The following is an 18304-nucleotide window of genomic DNA, read 5'->3' as shown; positions in this document are numbered from 1 at the left end:
ATTCATACCCCTTGAAATTTTCCACAATCTGTCATATTACAACCTAAAATGTCAATGCATTTTTTAATGTGATTTTATCCGATAGACCAACACAAAGTGGCATATAATTGTGAATTGGAAGGAAAATGATAAATGGTTTTCATGGCATGGATTTGTATTCGGCCCCCTTTACTCCGATACCCCTGACTACAATCTAGTGGAGCCAATTGCCTTCAGAAGTCACCCAATTAGTAGAGTCCACCTGTGTGTAATTTAATCTCAGTTTAAATACAGCTGTTCTCTGAAGCCCTCAGAGGTTTGTTAGAGAATGTTAGTAAACAAACAGCATCATGAAGGCCAAGGAACACACCCAGACAGGTCAGGGATAAAGTTGTGGAGAAGTGTAAAGCAGGGTTAGGCTATAAAAAAAAAAAATCCCAAGCTTTGAACATCTCGGGGAGCACTGTTTAATTCATCATCCAAAATGGAAAGAGTATGGCACAACTGCAAACCTACCAAGACATGGCCGTCCACTTAAACTAACAGGACGGGCAAGAAGAGCATTAATCAGAGAATCAGCCAAGAGGCCCATGGTAACTCTGAGGGAGCTGCAGAAATCCACAGCTCAGGTGGGAGAATCTGTCCACAGGACAACTATTAGTTGTGCACTCCACAAATCTGACCTTTATGGAAGAGTGGCAAGAAGAAAGCCATTGTTGAAAGAAAGCCATAAGAAGTTCCTTTTGCAGTTTTCGAAAAGCCATGTGGGGGACACAGCAAACATGTGGAAGAAGGCGCTCTGGTCAGATGAGACCAAAATTGAACTTTTGACCTAAAAGTAAAAAAAAGCTATGTATGGTGGAAAACTAACACTGCACATCACCCTGAACACACCATCCCCACTGTGAAACATGGTGGTGGCAGCATTATGTTGTGGGGATGCTTTTCTTAAGCAGGGACAGGAAAGTTGGTCAGAGTTGATTGGAAGATCGAGGGAGCCAAATACAGGGCAATCTTAGAAGAAAACCTTTTAGAGTCTGCAAAAGACTTTGAGACTGGGGCGGAGGTTCACCTTTTAGCAGGACAACAACCCTAAACATACAGCCAGAGCTACAATGGAATGGTTTAGATAAATTTATATTTATGTGTTAGAATGGCCCAGTCCAAGTCCAGACCTAAATCCAATTGAGAATCTGTGCCAAGACTTGAAAATATCTGTTCACAGACACTCTCCATCCAATCTGACAGAGCTTGAGCTATTTTGCAAAGAAGAATAGACAAAAATGTCACTCTCTAGATGTGCAAAGCTGGTAGAGATATCCCCAAAAAGACTTGCAGCTGTAATTGCAGTGAAAGGGGGTTCTTTAAAGTATTGACTCAGGGGGGCTCAATACAAATGCACGCCACACTTTTCACATATCTATTTGTAAAAGCTTTGGAAACCCATTTATCATTTTCCTTCCACTTCACAATTATGTGCCACTTTGTGTTGTTCTATCACATAAAATCCCAATAAAATACATTTACGTTTTTGGTTGTAACATGACAAAATGTGGAAAATTTCAAGGGGTATGAATACTTTCTCAAGGCACTGTACTTAATTCAAAATGAACAGGCAGTGGAGAAAGTGAATAGGGTTCCTCGCTAGAGGGATCACCAGCAGGAGAACGGAGGTCCTGATTCCCCAATATAGATCTTTAATGAGGCCTCATTTAGAATACTGGCCAGTTTTGGAGACCTCACTTGCATAAAGAGTCCAGAGACAGGTAATAAAAAATGGTGAAAGGTCTAGGGCAGGGATCCTCAAGCTACGGCCCTCCAGCTGTTGTAGAACTACACATCCCATGAGGCATTGTAACACACTGACATTCACAGACATGACTAGGCATGATGGGAATTGTAGTTCCTGAACAACTGGAGGGCCAGAGTTTGAAGACCCATGGTCTAGGGCAGTAATGGCAAACCTTGGCACCCCAGATGTTTTGGAACTACATTTCCCATGATGCTTATTTAAACTGCAGAGTGCACGAGCATCATGGGAAATGTAGTTCCAAAACATCTGGAGTGCCAAGGTTCGCCATCCCTGGTCTAGGGGATAAAACATATCTGGAGAGACTTCAGAACTTATATATACAGTTTGGAGAAAAGAAGGAAAATGGGATATATGATTGTCTCCCGTTTAAATTGTACCATTCCTGAAAAGTGATTTGTGGGCAGGAAATTTGAAGCCAATCAGTGGGCAGATACATTGTGAAAGGTTCGCGATGCCTGAGCCTCCATCCTTGGGTGAATGAGCTCACCATCCACTGTCTGTGACTGAATTCTCCCCTCCTCCCTTCCCTTTCTTTCCTTCCTCTACAGTACACTAAGGTAAGGAGTTGCTTTGTGGACACTAATGTATGTGGGGCTCTGGGAACACTGATTTAAGGGGGCGTGTTGGGAACTCTGATGTAAGTGGGGGCCCTGGTGAGCAGAAACCCCCTTACATCAGAGTTCCCCTTTACACCAGAGTCCACAGTGTTCCGCCTTTAAAAAAAATTGCTGTGCACTGCTAAAGTGTTTGGCGTGAAGAAAAGGTGGCAACCCTAGTTCATTGGGGCATGTCAGACCACAGGAGCCGTATTATCAGGATGGACAGGGGATTTGGTCAGGTTTGGAAACTTGTCCTGATCACTCCTGCTTCTTGGACATTGGCCTCTCACATCCATCAGCTTGCCTTTGTACTTGCAACTGACCTTTTTTGTTATTGTAATGCAGTCATGACGTGTGCTGTATGTTAAATTACTGAGCATCATTCTGTTTTCAGGTTGAATGTGGTGCCAAAGAAGTGGCCATATTTGGAGCAGCTTCTGAACTTTTTAGTAAAAAGAATATTAACTGCACCATAGAAGAAAGCTTGCAGAGGTTCAAGGCCGTTACTGACGCAGCTAAAGAAGCCAATATACCTGTGCGAGGGTGAGGACCTTTGTTTTTGTGAAGAAAGCAATGTCACCTTTTTATTAAAAAAACAATGATTATAGTAAGTTCAATGACCGTGTGCAACACATCTGTCTGTAAATTGAGATTTCATTTAGCTACTGTTGATCTATTCTGCAGTTCACTTGCTAGGTAAACAGAAGTTCGGGAATTAAAAAAACGAACAAAAAACATAACGTGCTCATCTAGGCGGATGCAGCATTGGTCCCCTGCCACCTCTACATCAAAAACTGAGAGATCAAACACAGCTGATCACTCAATTCTTGGTCTTCAGTGAGCAGAGACTATCAGTTACTGGCTCTCTGCTTTGCCCCTCCAGTGCTCTCTGGAGCGCCAGGCTGTGCAGGGGGTGGAAGTGGCTGTCTCAGCCTCTCAGCAGCGTGCTGAAAGGCTGAGCAAGCTGACGGTCAGGGATCTGTGTGGAGACTGGACTAGCTAAATTATATATATATATATATATATATATATATATATATATAATTGTATTATATTCAACTTTTTAATTAACCATTCCTTCTCTGGAGGGTTTACACCCCCCCCCCCCCCCCCCTCTTCCTGACCAGGCCATTTTTCGCGATACTACGGCACTGCAATACTTTGACAACTGCATGGTTTTGCGATGCTGTACCCAAATAAAATATTTTTATTTTCCCCCACAAATAGAGCTTTCTTTTGATGGTATTTGATCACATCTGCGGTTTTTATTTTTTGTGCCGTAAACAAAAAACAATTTTGAAAAGGAAAAAAAACTTTATTTTTTACCTTCTGCTATAAAACGTCCAATTAAAAAAATTTAAAAACTAAAATTTCTTCATCAATTTTAGGCCAATATGTATTTTTCTACATATTTTTGGTAAAAAAAAATCCCAATAAGCGTATATTGATTGGGTTGCGCAAAAGTTATAGGGCCAGATTCACGTAGAACTCCGGAGGCGTAACGTATCCCATTTACGTTACACCGCCGCAAGTTTTCAGCACAAGTGCTTGATTCACAAAGCACTTGCCTGTAAACTTGCGGCGGCGTAACGTAAATCCGTCCGTCGCAAGCCTGCCTAATTTAAATGGGGCGTGTATCATTTAAATTAGGCGCGTTCCCGCACCGAACGTACTGCGCATGCTCTGTTTTGTAATTTCCCGCCGTGCTTTGCACGAAATGACGTTGCACCGACGTAATTTTTTGAACGGCGACGTGCGTTACGTCCTTTCCTATTCCCGTACGACTTACGCAAAAATAAAAATAAAAAAATTTGACGCGGGAACGACGGCCATACTTTAGTCTAAATATAAGCCATTGAAATAGCATGCAGAACTTTACGACGGGAAAAGCCGACGTAAGAAAATGCGACGAGCCCGCGTAGCTTCGTGGATCGCCGTAAACAGCTAATTAGCATACCCAACGCGGAAAACGATGCAAACTCCACCCAGCGGGCGCCGAAGTATTGCATCCTAAGATCCGAAGGCGTACGAAGACGTAAGCCTGTCGTATTCTAGCCAAATGCCGTTGTATCTTTGTTTGATAATTCAAAATAAAGATACGACGCAGCAAATTTGAAAGTACGCCGGCGTATCAGTAGATACACCGGCGTACTCTCACTGTGAATCTGGCCCATAGTGTCTACAATCTATGGGATATATTTATGGAACTTTTAGTATCGTGATTTTTAATTTAATATGAATTGTCTGCCGTTATCGCCATCTTTTAGCGCAAGAAAAGTTTAAGAGATATGCATCCCTTTAAATTCTATGTATGTCTTCACGCTGGTCCCTTGTGCTTCCGTTGTGGTGTTTAAAAATCTTGCTTGCTGCATTTTTGGTCAGTTAAAAGAAATTGCACCAAAAATGCACCTCCCCGTTGAAATGCATATAAAACGCACACGTGTTTATGATGCAGTTTTGGAATCACATAACCTATGTAAAGCACACCCTAAGCACAGTAAAATTGTGGCAACGTTTTTGGTACCATTATTAGCATCTTTTTCTCTATTCCTAACACAGTTTTCTGCCGCTGAAATTTCAGTGCATCTCTAGAGTATTTATTTATATCCAGGCTTTTACAGTGTTGAAATAAAATCATAGTCGTTCAATTAAAGCGAAGGTCCGGTTAAAAATAAAATTAAAAGTCAGCAGCTACTAACACTGTAGCTGCTGACTTTTAATAAGGAGACTTACCTGTCCAGGGTGCCCGCAATGACGGCAGCCGTAGCCGAGCAAACGCTCGGGCCTCGGCTGCCCCGCCGCCATCCTCGGTGAGGGAATCAGGAAGTGAAGCCTTTGCGGCTTCACCGCCCGATTCCCTACTGCGCATGTGCAAGCTGCGCGACGTGAATGGATGATGTCTCCTGGGACACACACAAGGTCCCAGAAGACACCGCTCCACCATTCCACAGGAGGCAGCCAAGGAGCAGAAGAAAGAAGACGGGCTGCGGATCAGGAAGTGGCAGATTAGGACGATCTGCCTAGCAACAAGCACTTCAGGTATGTATAAAAAAAAATTGTTTTTTTGTTTTGCAGCATTTAGAAAAAAAAAAATTCTTGGTGGAGCTCCGTTTTAAATTGTCACTACATAAAGTATATACTGTTTTTGTTACTCTTTTTATTAAATTATAAAACCAATCTTGTTGGGTTTTCTGACCTTTTTTATCTGGTGACTTTGCAGGTATGTGTCTTGTGTTCTTGGCTGCCCATATGAAGGGAAAATATCACCAAGTAAAGTAGCAGAGGTAAAATAATATATGATCTCTTTTATAAAACACTGTCTTCTCACCTTCTGCACACTGCACAGATATAAATGAAAGCTTTATTATTCTTTTGTTTTTTCCTTTAGGTGGCACACAAGATGTTCTCTATGGGTTGCTATGAGATTTCCTTAGGGGACACAATTGGTGTGGGGACACCAGGCAGTATGAGAGACATGTTGACTGCTGTCCTAGATGTTGTTCCATCTAAAGCCTTAGCTGTTCACTGCCATGACACGTATGGACAAGCTCTGGCCAATATTCTTGTAGCTCTGCAGGTAACACTATGCCTTTTACATATCTCTTACATATGTAGTGTTTAAACATTCTCTTTTTAAAAGGTAAAACCTTCACCATTTCCTCTGGATACTGATTCTGAATTGGAGGGTCTGGTTCATTATAATCACCTGGTGCGCACTCAGTTTTTTTAATGAGAAAAGCTGCAGGGCCCTTGATTTCTAGGGGCCCATTCGCACCACAAAGCATTGCGGACATAGCATGTTTCCTGCACTGCAGGTCAATGCGCTGCCCTTGCGAGACGCATGTGGGCGCCAATGAATTGTTAATGACCCTCTAAATGCATCTCACAAACGCAGCACATTTGCAGCCACCAAATCGCATGGTACCGCAGTAGTGCTTGCAGTACTTTTTTAGTGTTCCAGTGTGTTTTGCAGCCCTAGTTTAAACTGGCCCTTAGGACGTATTTAACCCTTGGGGAGTGCCTCACCAAAACTGAAATTATTGTAGGCGGGTGCTAACATTTTTACTTGCATTTTAGTGCAGCTGGAAAAATCTATGGACCAATCACACAAGCAGGAAATTACTTTGAGGGCGTTCTGTACACCAACATCTTGAGAAGAAATTGTATATGTCATATTATATTTTTTTTATTTGCTATATTTTTTTTTTCTTCCCCACAAAAGTAGAGTTACTGCTTTAAAGTTAATGTATGTGGCTTTCCTATGTTTACGTGATTGCTGTACATTTATTTTTTATTTTTTGAATTATGTATACAGATGTGTCAATTCTCTTTTAAAGCGGTGTTTCACCCTAAAAAACAACTTTCTAGCATGTCATTCAGCATATTAGCGAGAGCTACAGTATGCCTTTATATTTTTTTTGGCGCCGTACTCACTGTTTAATCGCGTAGTAAAGATTCAGACTCCCCGCGGGGAATGGGCGTTCCTATGCAGAGGGCTCGTGATTGACGGCCGGCTCTGGCACGTCACGCTTCACGAAAATAGCCGGAGTAGGTCTCGGCTCTTCACGGCGCTATACGGCGCCTGCGCACAGACATCGGAGCTGACTGCGCAGGCGCCGTAAAGAGCAAACTCCTATTTCGGCTATTTCCGTCAAGCGTGACGTGCCATAGCCGGCCGTCAATCACGAGCCCTCTGCATAGAAACGCCCATTCCCCTGAAACTTTACTACGCGATTAAACAGTAAGTACGGCACCAAAAAAATATATAAAGGCATACTGTAGCTCACGCTACTATGCTGAATGACATGCTTTAAGGTACAGATAGACATTAGATCCTGATTTGCTGTTTTCAGACAGATTTAGCTACAATTTGATGTCTGTGGGCTTTACTGGCCAAGACTCATTAAGGGGAATAGTGATCATACATGGTCCAGGTATCCCGTAATGTCGGCACCCCAAGCTGATTCGTCCATCGGCTTCAGGTGCAGGCTCCAGCATCTTCAGTAGTGGAAACAGGAAGTGAAGCCTTGCAGCGCGAGTCGTGCTGTGCTTTCTGAATGACCTGCTGTCTTCTAGGACCTGTGTCACTCCTAGAAGACAGCGGGATGGAAGGAGGAGGGGCCAGAAATCTTCCCTGGTTTTGACAGCTATCCACTGCCTCCCAAAAGTGGCAAATGTGGCAGAGGATGGGGGGGGGGGGGGCGAGGGTGCAAACAAGCAGAGCTTTAACTTTTGGGTGGCGCTCCATTTTAAATTGATGAGTTTAATTCCACTTTTAAGCAGATTGGAACAAAGCTTTATAATCTATACATCCATCAGATTGTACAGGAGCTTTATGTGTGATGTGTAGTCTTATAATGCTTTGCATACCATTGTTTTAAAACTGTGTATGAAGAATCCGGTATCTTGCCGTTCCAACAATTTTTAAAAAGGCAAATGGATTGTAATGCCGCATACACACGGTCGTTTTTCGGCATGAAAAAAAAACATTTTTAAAAACGTGATTTAAAATGATCGTGTGTGGGCTTCACATCGTTTTCCGGCTTCTGAAAAACGACAAAAAAAAAAAATTCGAACATGCTGCATTTTGTAATGTCGTTTTTTAAAATGAAGTTTTTCGGGTTGTAAAAAAGGATCGTGTGTGGGCTAAAACGACGTTTTAAACCCGCGCATGCCCAGAAGCGAGTTATGAGACGGGAGCGCTCGTTTTGGTAAAACTACCGTATTTGCCGGCGTATAAGACGACCCCCTAATTTTCCAGCCAAAATGTTGGTTTTGGGATATACTCACCGTATAAGACTACCCCCTTCCTACTAGTCATGCCTCGCCTCACGGTGCCACCATTACATGCCAGACTATGCCACTACATGCCAGACTGTGCCCCATTACATGACCAGACTGTGCCCCATTACATGACCAGACTGTGCCCCATTACATGACCAGACTGTGCCCCATTACATGACCAGACTGTGCCCCATTACATGACCAGACTGTGCCCCATTACATGACCAGACTGTGCCCCATTACATGACCAGACTGTGCCCTTACCTTATCCTAAGACATGCGAATCGCAGCCGTACGTTTTTTCAAAAGCCGCGCCTTCTACGTCTTCTGTTCCGTGATAGGCGGAACATTCAGTTTCCCAGGAGGCACTGTGTTCAGTGTTCGCCTATCACGGAGGCCCTCTCGTCCGAGGACGAGAGGGCCTCCGTGATAGGCAGACACTAAACACAGGACGAGAGGGCCTCTGTGATAGGCGGACACTGAACACAGTGCCTCCTGGGAAGCTGATTGTTTCCGCCTATCAGGGAACAGAAGAAGTCGGAGGCGCAGCTTTTGAAAAATCGTACGGCCGCGATTCTGGGATAAGGTAAGATGTTAGGTTACCGGCGTATAAGACGACCCCCAACTTTTAGGAAGATTTTAAGGGGTTAGAAAGTCGTCCTATACGCCAGAAAATACGGTACCATTCATAATGGAGTGAGCACATTCATCACGATGTAACAGAAAAAAAAGTGCGAATCGTCTTTTACTAACACGGAATCGGCTAAAAGCAGCCCAAAGGCGAATAGAACTTCCCCTTCAGAGTGCCGTCGTACGTGTTGTACGTCACCGCGCTTTGTTCATCATTTTTCAAAAACGATGGTGTGTGGGCAACATCGTTTTTAATGATGAAGTTGAAAAATGTTGTTTTTTTCATGGCGAAAAATGACCGTGTGTACGCCGCATTAGATGCGATGTATGTGGTCAACATAAGTCCTCTTAAGGGTTGTTGGATATGATGTGCAGATTCTTTTTCTAATTATTCAGTTGAATATACATATGGCATTTCTAAACATAAAATTCTGGAATCCTAATACTGTGCTGCTGAAAAACATTTAGTTTAGCTTCTGGCGTAAAAGCTAGATACACAGATGGTGTAGCTTCCCACACACATACAAAGAATGTATTTCTTCATTACTTGAGGCCATAAGAAGAGCTCTGATCAGAACATTTTGCTAGGATTATAGACCAGGTTCTTATTTTTTCACATTCCTTTCATCACTTTGAAAGGATAGATTCTATCAGGCAGTCCTGAGCTGTTTTCTATTTGTTTAAGGGGAAACTCTATACATTGAATTTTAAATGGGCAGACCTTCATTCCATTATACTTCTGATGGTTCATTCTGCTGTGCGGTTCTGTTATCTGACACTATTTCTCTCTGTGTGACAGATGGGAATACATGTGGTGGATTCCTCGATTGCCGGCTTGGGAGGATGTCCTTATGCACAAGGAGCTTCGGGAAATGTGGCCACGGAAGATGTGGTTTACATGCTTCAGGGCCTTGGCATTCACACGGTTTGTATAAATAACCTTTATTTTGATGACCCTGTCATAATGATCCATCGTGCCACCGCTGTCATATTGTCTCTAAAATGAAACCGTCCTTTACAGAGAACTCTGGTAAACACAGTATTCATTAACCACTTAAGGACCGGACCAATATGCTGCTACATGACCCAAGGGGTTTTTACAATTCGGCACTGCGTCGCTTTAACAGACAATTGCGCGGTCGTGCGGCGTGGCTCCGCGCGGTCGTGCGGCGTGGCTCCCAAACAAAATTGGCGTCCTTTTTTTCTCACAAATAGAGCTTTCTTTTGGTGGTATTTGATCACCTCTGCGGTTTTTATTTTTTGCGCTATAAACAAAAATAGAGCGACAATTTTGAAAAAAATGCAATATTTTTTACTTTTTGCTATAATAAATATCCCCCAAAAACATATATAACATTTTTTTTTCCTCAGTTTAGGCCGATACGTATTCTTCTACCTATTTTTGGTAAAAAAAAATCGCAATAAGCGTTTATCGACTGGTTTGCGCAAAATTTATAGCGTTTACAAAATATGGGATAGTTTTATTGCATTTTTATAAAAAAATATTTTTTAACTACTAATGGCGGCGATCAGCGTTTTTTTTCGTGACGGCGACATTATGGCAGACACTTCGGACAATTTTGACACATTTTTGGGACCATTGTCATTTTCACAGCAAAAAATGCATTTAAATTGCATTCTTTATTGTGAAAATGACAGTTGCAGTTTGGGAGTTTAACCACAGGGGGCGCTGTAGGATTTAGTGTTCACCTAGTGTGTGTTTACAACTGTAGGGGGGTGTGGCTGTAGGACTGACGTCATCGATCGAGTCTCCCTATAAAAGGGATCACTCGATCGATGCGCCGCCATAGTGAAGCACGGGGAAGCCGTGTTTACATACGGCTCTCCCCGTTCTTCAGCTCCGGGGAGCGATCGGACCCCCAACCCACATCTAGGCAGGGACGTACAGGTACACCAATGTGCCTGTACGTGCCATTCTGCCGACGTATATCTACATGCGGCGGTCGGGAAGTGGTTAATAGATGTGCTGATATAACCTGTTCCCATGTGTATGTTCTTTTGGATTCAAATGAACTGCTTGGCAGATAAAGTCCATCCAACCTGGACTTTCCCCTACATACTGGTTTGTCGGTGGGAATTATGTCCAGCCATGGTAGAGACGGAGCCAAATGGCTAGGATGCCATGGCTACTGGAAGTGTACTGAGTATGATGTCCTGTTTGCCTTCACTTCTATAAAAGTTGGCACAAGTTAAGGTGTGGTGCCATAGGTGTAGCTAATCCCACGCAGAACTTGAATAGCGCTACAGCACTTTTATAGGTCTAAGTATTAGTTAAAAAAAAAAACTTTTTTTCGAACTTCAATTAAAAAAAAAAATATATATATCACGTGAAAATTAGAAGGCCATTTATTCTTGCCTGTCCTGCTACCAGTGCCACCACTTTTCACTAGACCAGATGAATAATCTGAGGCCTCTTACCACATCCTTTATGGATGCGATGGTGAGTGGATGGAACCACAGCACTCCAAAATGGACAAAGGCATATGGCAACCGGAAGAGTCAGATGTTTCTTGATGCAAAAGTATCTTTTGAATACAGCAAAGGTTGGCAGCATTAGAAACAAGACAAGGTGTGCAGGGTTGGTGCAAGTATTTTTGTCTACACAGGCAAAGGTGCATTTTGCAAACTGTCGCCACTTCTAGTACAAATTCATATCTCAGAACTGTACCGGTTTTGGCGCGACCTTCCCAAGATTTGAAAAAAATCCTGGTGTCCCGTGAATCCAGGCTAAGTTTTGAGGGGCAGTGCCGAAATGTGTTTTTGGGTGCCATTATCCTTTCATGGCACCCCAAACACGATGTGATTCTGCCGCGATTGTCACACAACAGGATCACCGCAAAATGTGCCTTTTAAAATCACGTGAAGCTTGTTGTCTGAAAAGCAGGAGGAGCTTCTTTGCAGGTGACAAATGTGCACAGGACAGCCCATTCAAGTGGGAATGCTCGTTCCCGGAGCACTTGCTCCCCATCTCTTGTGGGGTGCCCGGGGTCCCAGATGCTACAATTGCCTCTTCTGTGGCAGGTGACATCTCTTTGATAGGTGGGCCAATAGGATATCTTCTGGGGGGTGCTTTGGGAGGGGAGAGGACTTGTGCTAGAAGGTGGGGGGTTTAACCCCCCCCCAGCCCAAGTGCTCTCTCTCCTCCCAAAGTACCCCCTTCCACATATCCTCTTATCACCCCCCCATCACTACTGAAAGTATACGTCCTTGTTAACTGCCCCCCTTCCTGGTCACTGTGTCCCCCTCCTCTATGTTCATCCATATAAAACACAGACTTCAGATCAGCATGGCTCTTCCAGTGCAATGTCTCTACTCCCTGGCTCCTCCTCCTCCTGTCTGTGTACAGGAGAACATCAGAGCTGAGGAGGAGCTGACCTCAGTGAGGTCTGCAAGAAGTGTGCACTGTGCAGGCAGCGAGATGGTAGATATGCCGGCTGTCACAGTGGGGGGAAGATCGCCGCATGTGGGACCCCAGGCACCCCGCAACAGATGTGGCTGCAGAGTAGGTGTCCTGTGTCGGGCCAGTTGCCAGTGCCGGGACTCTGGGATTTTAATCAAATCTCAGGATGGTCCCAGCAAATTGTGGACAGTTGGGAAGTATGTTTTTCCAAATTTGTTTTTAGAACAAATAGTATTCATTAGCTGTAGTGGGCCAATTCCATAAGACTGCAGAAGCGGCATGGAAAGTCAAGTAGAACAAAACAACCAACCAAAACAAATTCCCTAACTACAGCAAACTGAAATCTTCACAATTGATATGGATCATTGCATATATGATTTTATCTGTTTGTATGGCTTTCGGGAACATCACTAGATTTTGGAAAAATCCACATAAAATACAGTCCATACTCATACCTATATTTCAGCGTTGCCTCAATCTGCCTTTTATATGAGTCTCCCATTATGCCCAGTCAGGCTCTGTTATTATTTTTTTTGTTTGTAATTACTATATAGCTATTAAAGTCTTGTTATTTACAATCTCTAAGGCCCCGTACACACCATAGAATCCATCCGCAGATAAATCCCAGCAAATGGGTTTCAGCGGATAGATCCTATGGTGTGTACACGCCAGCGGATCTGTTTCTGCGGATATATCTCCCCTGGGATGGATTCCAGCAGATCGAATATTTGCTGACATGCAGAACATGGTCTGTACAGACTCACCGGATCCATCCGTCCGAAGGGATCCCCCGCATGCGTCGTAATGATTCGACGCATGCGCGGAATTCCTTATATGACAGCGTCGCACACGTCGCCGCGTCATAATCGCGGCGACGGCGCGACACGTCATCGCCAGAGGATTTCGGCACGGATTTCAATGCGATGGTGAGTACACTCCATCGCATTAAAATCTGCTGAAATCCTCAAGAGGATTTATCCGCGGAAACGGTCCGCTGGACCGTATTCGCGGATAAATTCTATCGTGTGTATGGGGCCTTAGTGTGCTTACCATGTGTTCCTGAATGTGTTAACACTGTTACAATCTTAATATGTTGCTAAATTCCAATATATAATAAACTAAAAAAGTTAAATTGCTCTTTTCTATATAAATAAATTACTAAAAAACTTTTCTCAATCACCCAATGATTTTGCAATGAACGTTTATCTAAAAAAAACGCTGCAGAGGATTGCTCCCTTAACAGGGAAGGCGCTCCAGGCTGGTGTATAATCTGACCAACAACGAGTGTATAAGGAATGTGATTGCGCTGCTGCAAACCACAAACAACGATAATACCAATAACGATGTGCAATAAAACCGTATGTGCTGAATGAGTAGTCCAATAATATGAAAATAGTGACAAAAAATATATAAAATTGATAATGAATAATCTTCCTATGAAAATGCGCTTCAAATTTCATTGTGCAAACAAGAGCTTCTCATAAACGACAATCTGTGACAAGTGCTCCCTTCACCAGGTGCAATGACAGTTCGCCTCCTTCCTTGACCCTGTTGGGGTCAAACACGCTTAGAACTTATGACTATCATCTGCAACTGGCTCCTCTTTGGTCTCTATTAGTTCCTTTGAAGACCCTACAGGGATCAAACGCGCTCTGCACCCGATATACGTCTCCTTTAACCAAAATTTTTTACTGATTATTATTATTTTTTTTATTATGTTTTTTTAAATTTTGTTATACAATTTTGCAAACGGGTCATCTTTCTCCTTCATTGATGTATGCTGATGAGGCTGCATTGATGGGCTGCACTGGTGGGCACTGAGAAGTGGCACTGATGGGCGGCACTGAGAAGTGGCACTGATCACTGATGGGTGGCAGTGATGTGCACTGATGGGTGGCAATAATGAGCACTGATAGGCAGCACTGCTAGGTGGCACTGATTGGCACCAATGGTGATGGGCATTGATAGGTGCCACTTGTGGGCATTGATAGGTGGCACTGTAGACACTGGCAGGGGGTTTATAAAGGAACACATTAGGCAGATGTGCCTCCTTCCTCTTCAGGACCGATGTCCCTTGCACCTAAGCCGGTGATCGGCTTTTTTTTCTCCTTACGCTATCAGCATGAGGAGAAAAAAGAAATGTTTACATAATGTGATCATCTATTGACATCCTCCCGGCAAAGCAGGTCCGCGTGTAGCCGTCATTCGGCTATAGCGCGGACGGGAAGTAGTTAATATTTCCTCCGTTGTCTTCACCAGCAACTCCAAAATGACATGAAAATATAAAGTGCCTCCAATAGGGCAGTACTAGGTGTTAAATGGAATTAAACCTCACCACCCCAGCTTCATACATTATATTCACATGTATTTAAATATAAAACAGCATAATAAAATTCAACAGGTCTCACATATGTCACCGCCAGGTTCTACCTGTAAGCATTAAGCTACCATCCTCTTGGCTTCACTTGGAGGGCAGATGAAGCAACGAGGATGGTAGCGTAACGCGTAGAGGTAGAGCCTGGCGATGACATATGTTACATATGGGAGACCTGTGGAATTTTATTATGCTGTTTTATATTTAAATAAATGTGGGTATAATGTAAGCAGCTTGGGTGAACTTTTTTTTTGGGGGGGGGGGGGGGTTTGAACCACAAAAATATGAAACAAAGTACAGTATGGAGAGAGAAAACGCTAACCTTGCTTGAGATGGTTTCTGGAGTGGAGGAAGGTGGGTGGGAGGCAGTTATTGTTTGGCGGGAGAGTCTCCCCCCATAAGGACATTGGGGTGATCTCCTTCAGGGGTTTCCTTGTTTCTTTGTCTCTTAGCCACACTGTACACTCACAGTACTTTTCTCTGTGCCCGTGATCCACCTACTGGAAGTCGCAACCATGTGTCAGAGCAGGAAAAATGGACGCGGCCCGTGTTCGCGAACCAAAGCAATTTTTCTTTAAATTTTCTGTTTGTGAACTGAGTTGTTCGTAAACAGAAGCTTTTGTGAACTGAGGTATCACTGTATAGTGCGTTTATTATATTTACTTACCATTAGGTGGCAGCGCACAACTACCACTTATTTATTATCTGTAAACTAGCAAATGATCGTGCATTAAAAGACAGCTGCAAAGGATTACTCCCTTGACAGGGAAGGTGCTTCAGGCTGGTTTATAATCTGACCAGCAATAAGAGTCAGTGAGTTATTTTAGCATCTGGATAAGTGGATAACATACAGAGGTGTAATAAGATAGGATCAGATTAAAGATAAAAGTTGAGAAAAAACGTTTGATAACACTGTGGATCACTGTTACATTGGACAATAATTGGAGACTTCCTTGCATATAATCGATTTATTTTAAAGATGACACGGAATGTTTCTTTTGTTTACACAGGAGTACGCCATCATTGCACTATATTTTTTTTTATTTATATATTTTTTTTCTTTATTTACATTTTTGGTTGCAACATCATTTGGTGATTGATGAGAGTTTTTTGCATTAGCAATTTGGCACTTTATTTGTAAAAGAGAGCTATTTATTTATTTTTTAGTTTATTTTAGATTGGAATTTAGCAACATATTAAGATTGCAACAGTGTTGACACATTCAGCAACACATGGTAAGCACACTAGGAGATTGTAAATAGCAAGTCTTTTGAGTGTTGGTTCACACAGTGGCGGCTTCAAAGTCATCTGACTCTGAAGCTGTTCAGTACAGCGAAACTTCAGCACAACTTCAGCGTGGCTTGCAAAACTGCTTCTATATGGAAGTCGATGAAAGCCGCTCTGAAGTCGCCCCAATGTAGTACAGGAACCAGCGACTTGGGTCGCTCCTATTAGAACGGTTCCATTGCAATGCATGGATCGCCACTTGTCAGGCGGCTAAGTAGCCTGACAGTACCGGCACTAATGGCTATATAAAAACTGCAAACAAAACAAGCTTATTTTTTTTCTCACACCAATGTTACCCCATGAATATATTTTGCAAGCTGAGTTTTTCTCAATTTATAGAGCAGCAGTGATAACAATATATATATATATATATATATATATATATATATATATATATATATATATATATATATATATATATATATATATATATATATATATATATATATATATATATAATCATCCAGGCGCAGTTCACATTTGCCTCCAGTCAGGCTCAACCAACACGTGAAGAGACCAAGGAAATGCTTTTTCTGCTTGCAGCAGACTGATTATATTTTCTCAGCCTAGGCAATGTCATCTGACTCAAGCTCTGTGAGCTCCTTCTTCTAATAAAAAAAATGGTCCTGGTTTTTAGACAAATGATACTTTTGTTGTATATTGTGATAGAACATAAATGTATTCATGTAAATATACTAATTGATCTGTTTTATTGACGTTTCTTTTTAGGGCATTGACTTGAGGAAGCTAACAGAGGCTGGAACATATATATGCACTGCTCTAGGAAGGAGAAGTAATTCAAAAGTAGCTCAAGCGACATCCAAACTATGACCAGCAAAACCAATGCAGTATGCACTCTGTATACAGTAATACCTCCAGTGAGATAATTGACTTGGGGCTCTGGATCTCACTATCCTGGTGTATGGAAGATCTTCTGCTTTCCAGCATATGACTTGGCAGATTATGCATCCTTGCCAAGCAATTCTAACTTGGCTGCTAGAAAAGAACTTGTCTAAAAAAGCAGGCCAGTGCAGTTATCACAGCATAATTAAAATACATTTCTATAGGAAGTCTGTACTAAAAAAAATCCATTGCTGACTTTCTTCTAAAAAATGCTAGATGTTGGATGTCGCTGTTGTTGGCACTTTCTGATCAACTAACCTGGAATAAATATTCAGTAACTCCTTCATCTGCCTATTTGTTACAAGACCGTATCCTAGGAATTGGTCGTGCTATTGGATCAGCAGGAAGCCAAGTAACTCAAATTTTCAGATAAAGATATCAGCAATGGTAGCTAAAATGGTTTTATTTTGTATTTACATTTTTTTAATTTTGTTCGCACAGATTTCTAAGGTCAGGCAATGCACTGACATTCTTGCTTCCATATAGCTAGATTCAGAAAGAGTTAGGCCGGCGTATCAGTAGATACGCCGACCTAACTCTGAATCTGCGCTGTCCTAAGTTTAAGTGTATTCTCAAACTGAGATACACTTAAACCTATCTAAGATACGACGGCTTGCGCCGTCGTATCTTGGGGTGCAATATTTAGGCTGGCCGCTAGGTGGCGCTTCCGTTGAGTTTGGCGTAGAATATGTAAATGCATAGATACGCCGATTCACGAACGTACGTGCGCCCGTCGCAGTAAAGATACGCCGTTTCCGTAAGAGATACGCCACCTAAAGATAAAGCTGCCCCCTAGGAGGCGTAGTCAATGTTAAGTATGGCCGTCGTTCCCGTGTCGAATTTTGAATTTTTTGCGTAATTCGTCCGTGAATGGGGCTGGACGTCATTTACGTTCACGTCGAAACCAATGACGTTCTTGCGGTGTACTTTGGAGCAATGCACACTGGGAAATTCCACGGACGGCGCATGCGCCGTTCGTAAAAAACGTCAATCACGTCGGGTCACAGTTTTTTTTTTTTTTGTTTTTTGTTTTTTTTTTTGTTTTTTTTTAATTCCGCCTCAGAGAACTATCAGGATACTCAATCACTTTAGCGTTCAATTTGCAGTCTCCTTTGTTCGCATCATGGTTGGAAATTTCTTCCTTTTATTTTATTTTTTTCCCTCTTTTTTATTAATCAATATATCTCTTTCTTTTTTCTATATTTCTTTTTTTTTTATCTTTTTTTTTCTTTTTTTTTTTTTTTTTCCTTTCCCTTTTTTCTTGAATATATGTCAATAAATATACAAAAGGAAATAAAGAAAAACAAAATTCTTAAATACGTGAATAGATACATTAATGTCCCCTAGCCGAACAAACCCTTATCCCACCCTCAAGCCCCCCCCAACCCTTGATCCCGCCCTCCCACCCTCCCCTATCTCCGGAGTTCTGTCTCCTATTGAGTCACTCTTTGCCCGTTGACCTTCCTACACTGTATCATCCTGTCTATATACCTTGGTGCAAGTTTAAAATTAGC

The 18304-nt window shown here is 42.4% G+C and overlaps 1 protein-coding gene across 1 annotated transcript in view; it reads left to right on the top strand.

Moving 5' to 3' along the window:
* LOC120931567 (hydroxymethylglutaryl-CoA lyase, mitochondrial-like) overlaps positions 1–17074 on the top strand; it is a 43536-nt gene extending 26462 nt beyond the window's left edge. The window contains exons 5-9 of the mRNA XM_040343136.1: positions 2786–2934; positions 5612–5675; positions 5780–5968; positions 9605–9730; positions 16617–17074. Of these exons, the coding sequence (XP_040199070.1) occupies positions 2786–2934; positions 5612–5675; positions 5780–5968; positions 9605–9730; positions 16617–16718 (630 nt within the window). The 3' untranslated portion in view covers positions 16719–17074. The remainder of the gene's footprint in view (positions 1–2785; positions 2935–5611; positions 5676–5779; positions 5969–9604; positions 9731–16616) is intronic.
* The last annotated feature ends 1230 nt before the right edge of the window (positions 17075–18304 follow it).

Source organism: Rana temporaria, chromosome 3 (assembly GCF_905171775.1).
Source record: "Rana temporaria chromosome 3, aRanTem1.1, whole genome shotgun sequence".
NCBI lineage: Eukaryota > Metazoa > Chordata > Amphibia > Anura > Ranidae > Rana > Rana temporaria.
The sequence above is the reverse complement of the archived record's forward strand: the minus strand, read 5'-3'. Positions and strand labels throughout refer to the sequence as shown.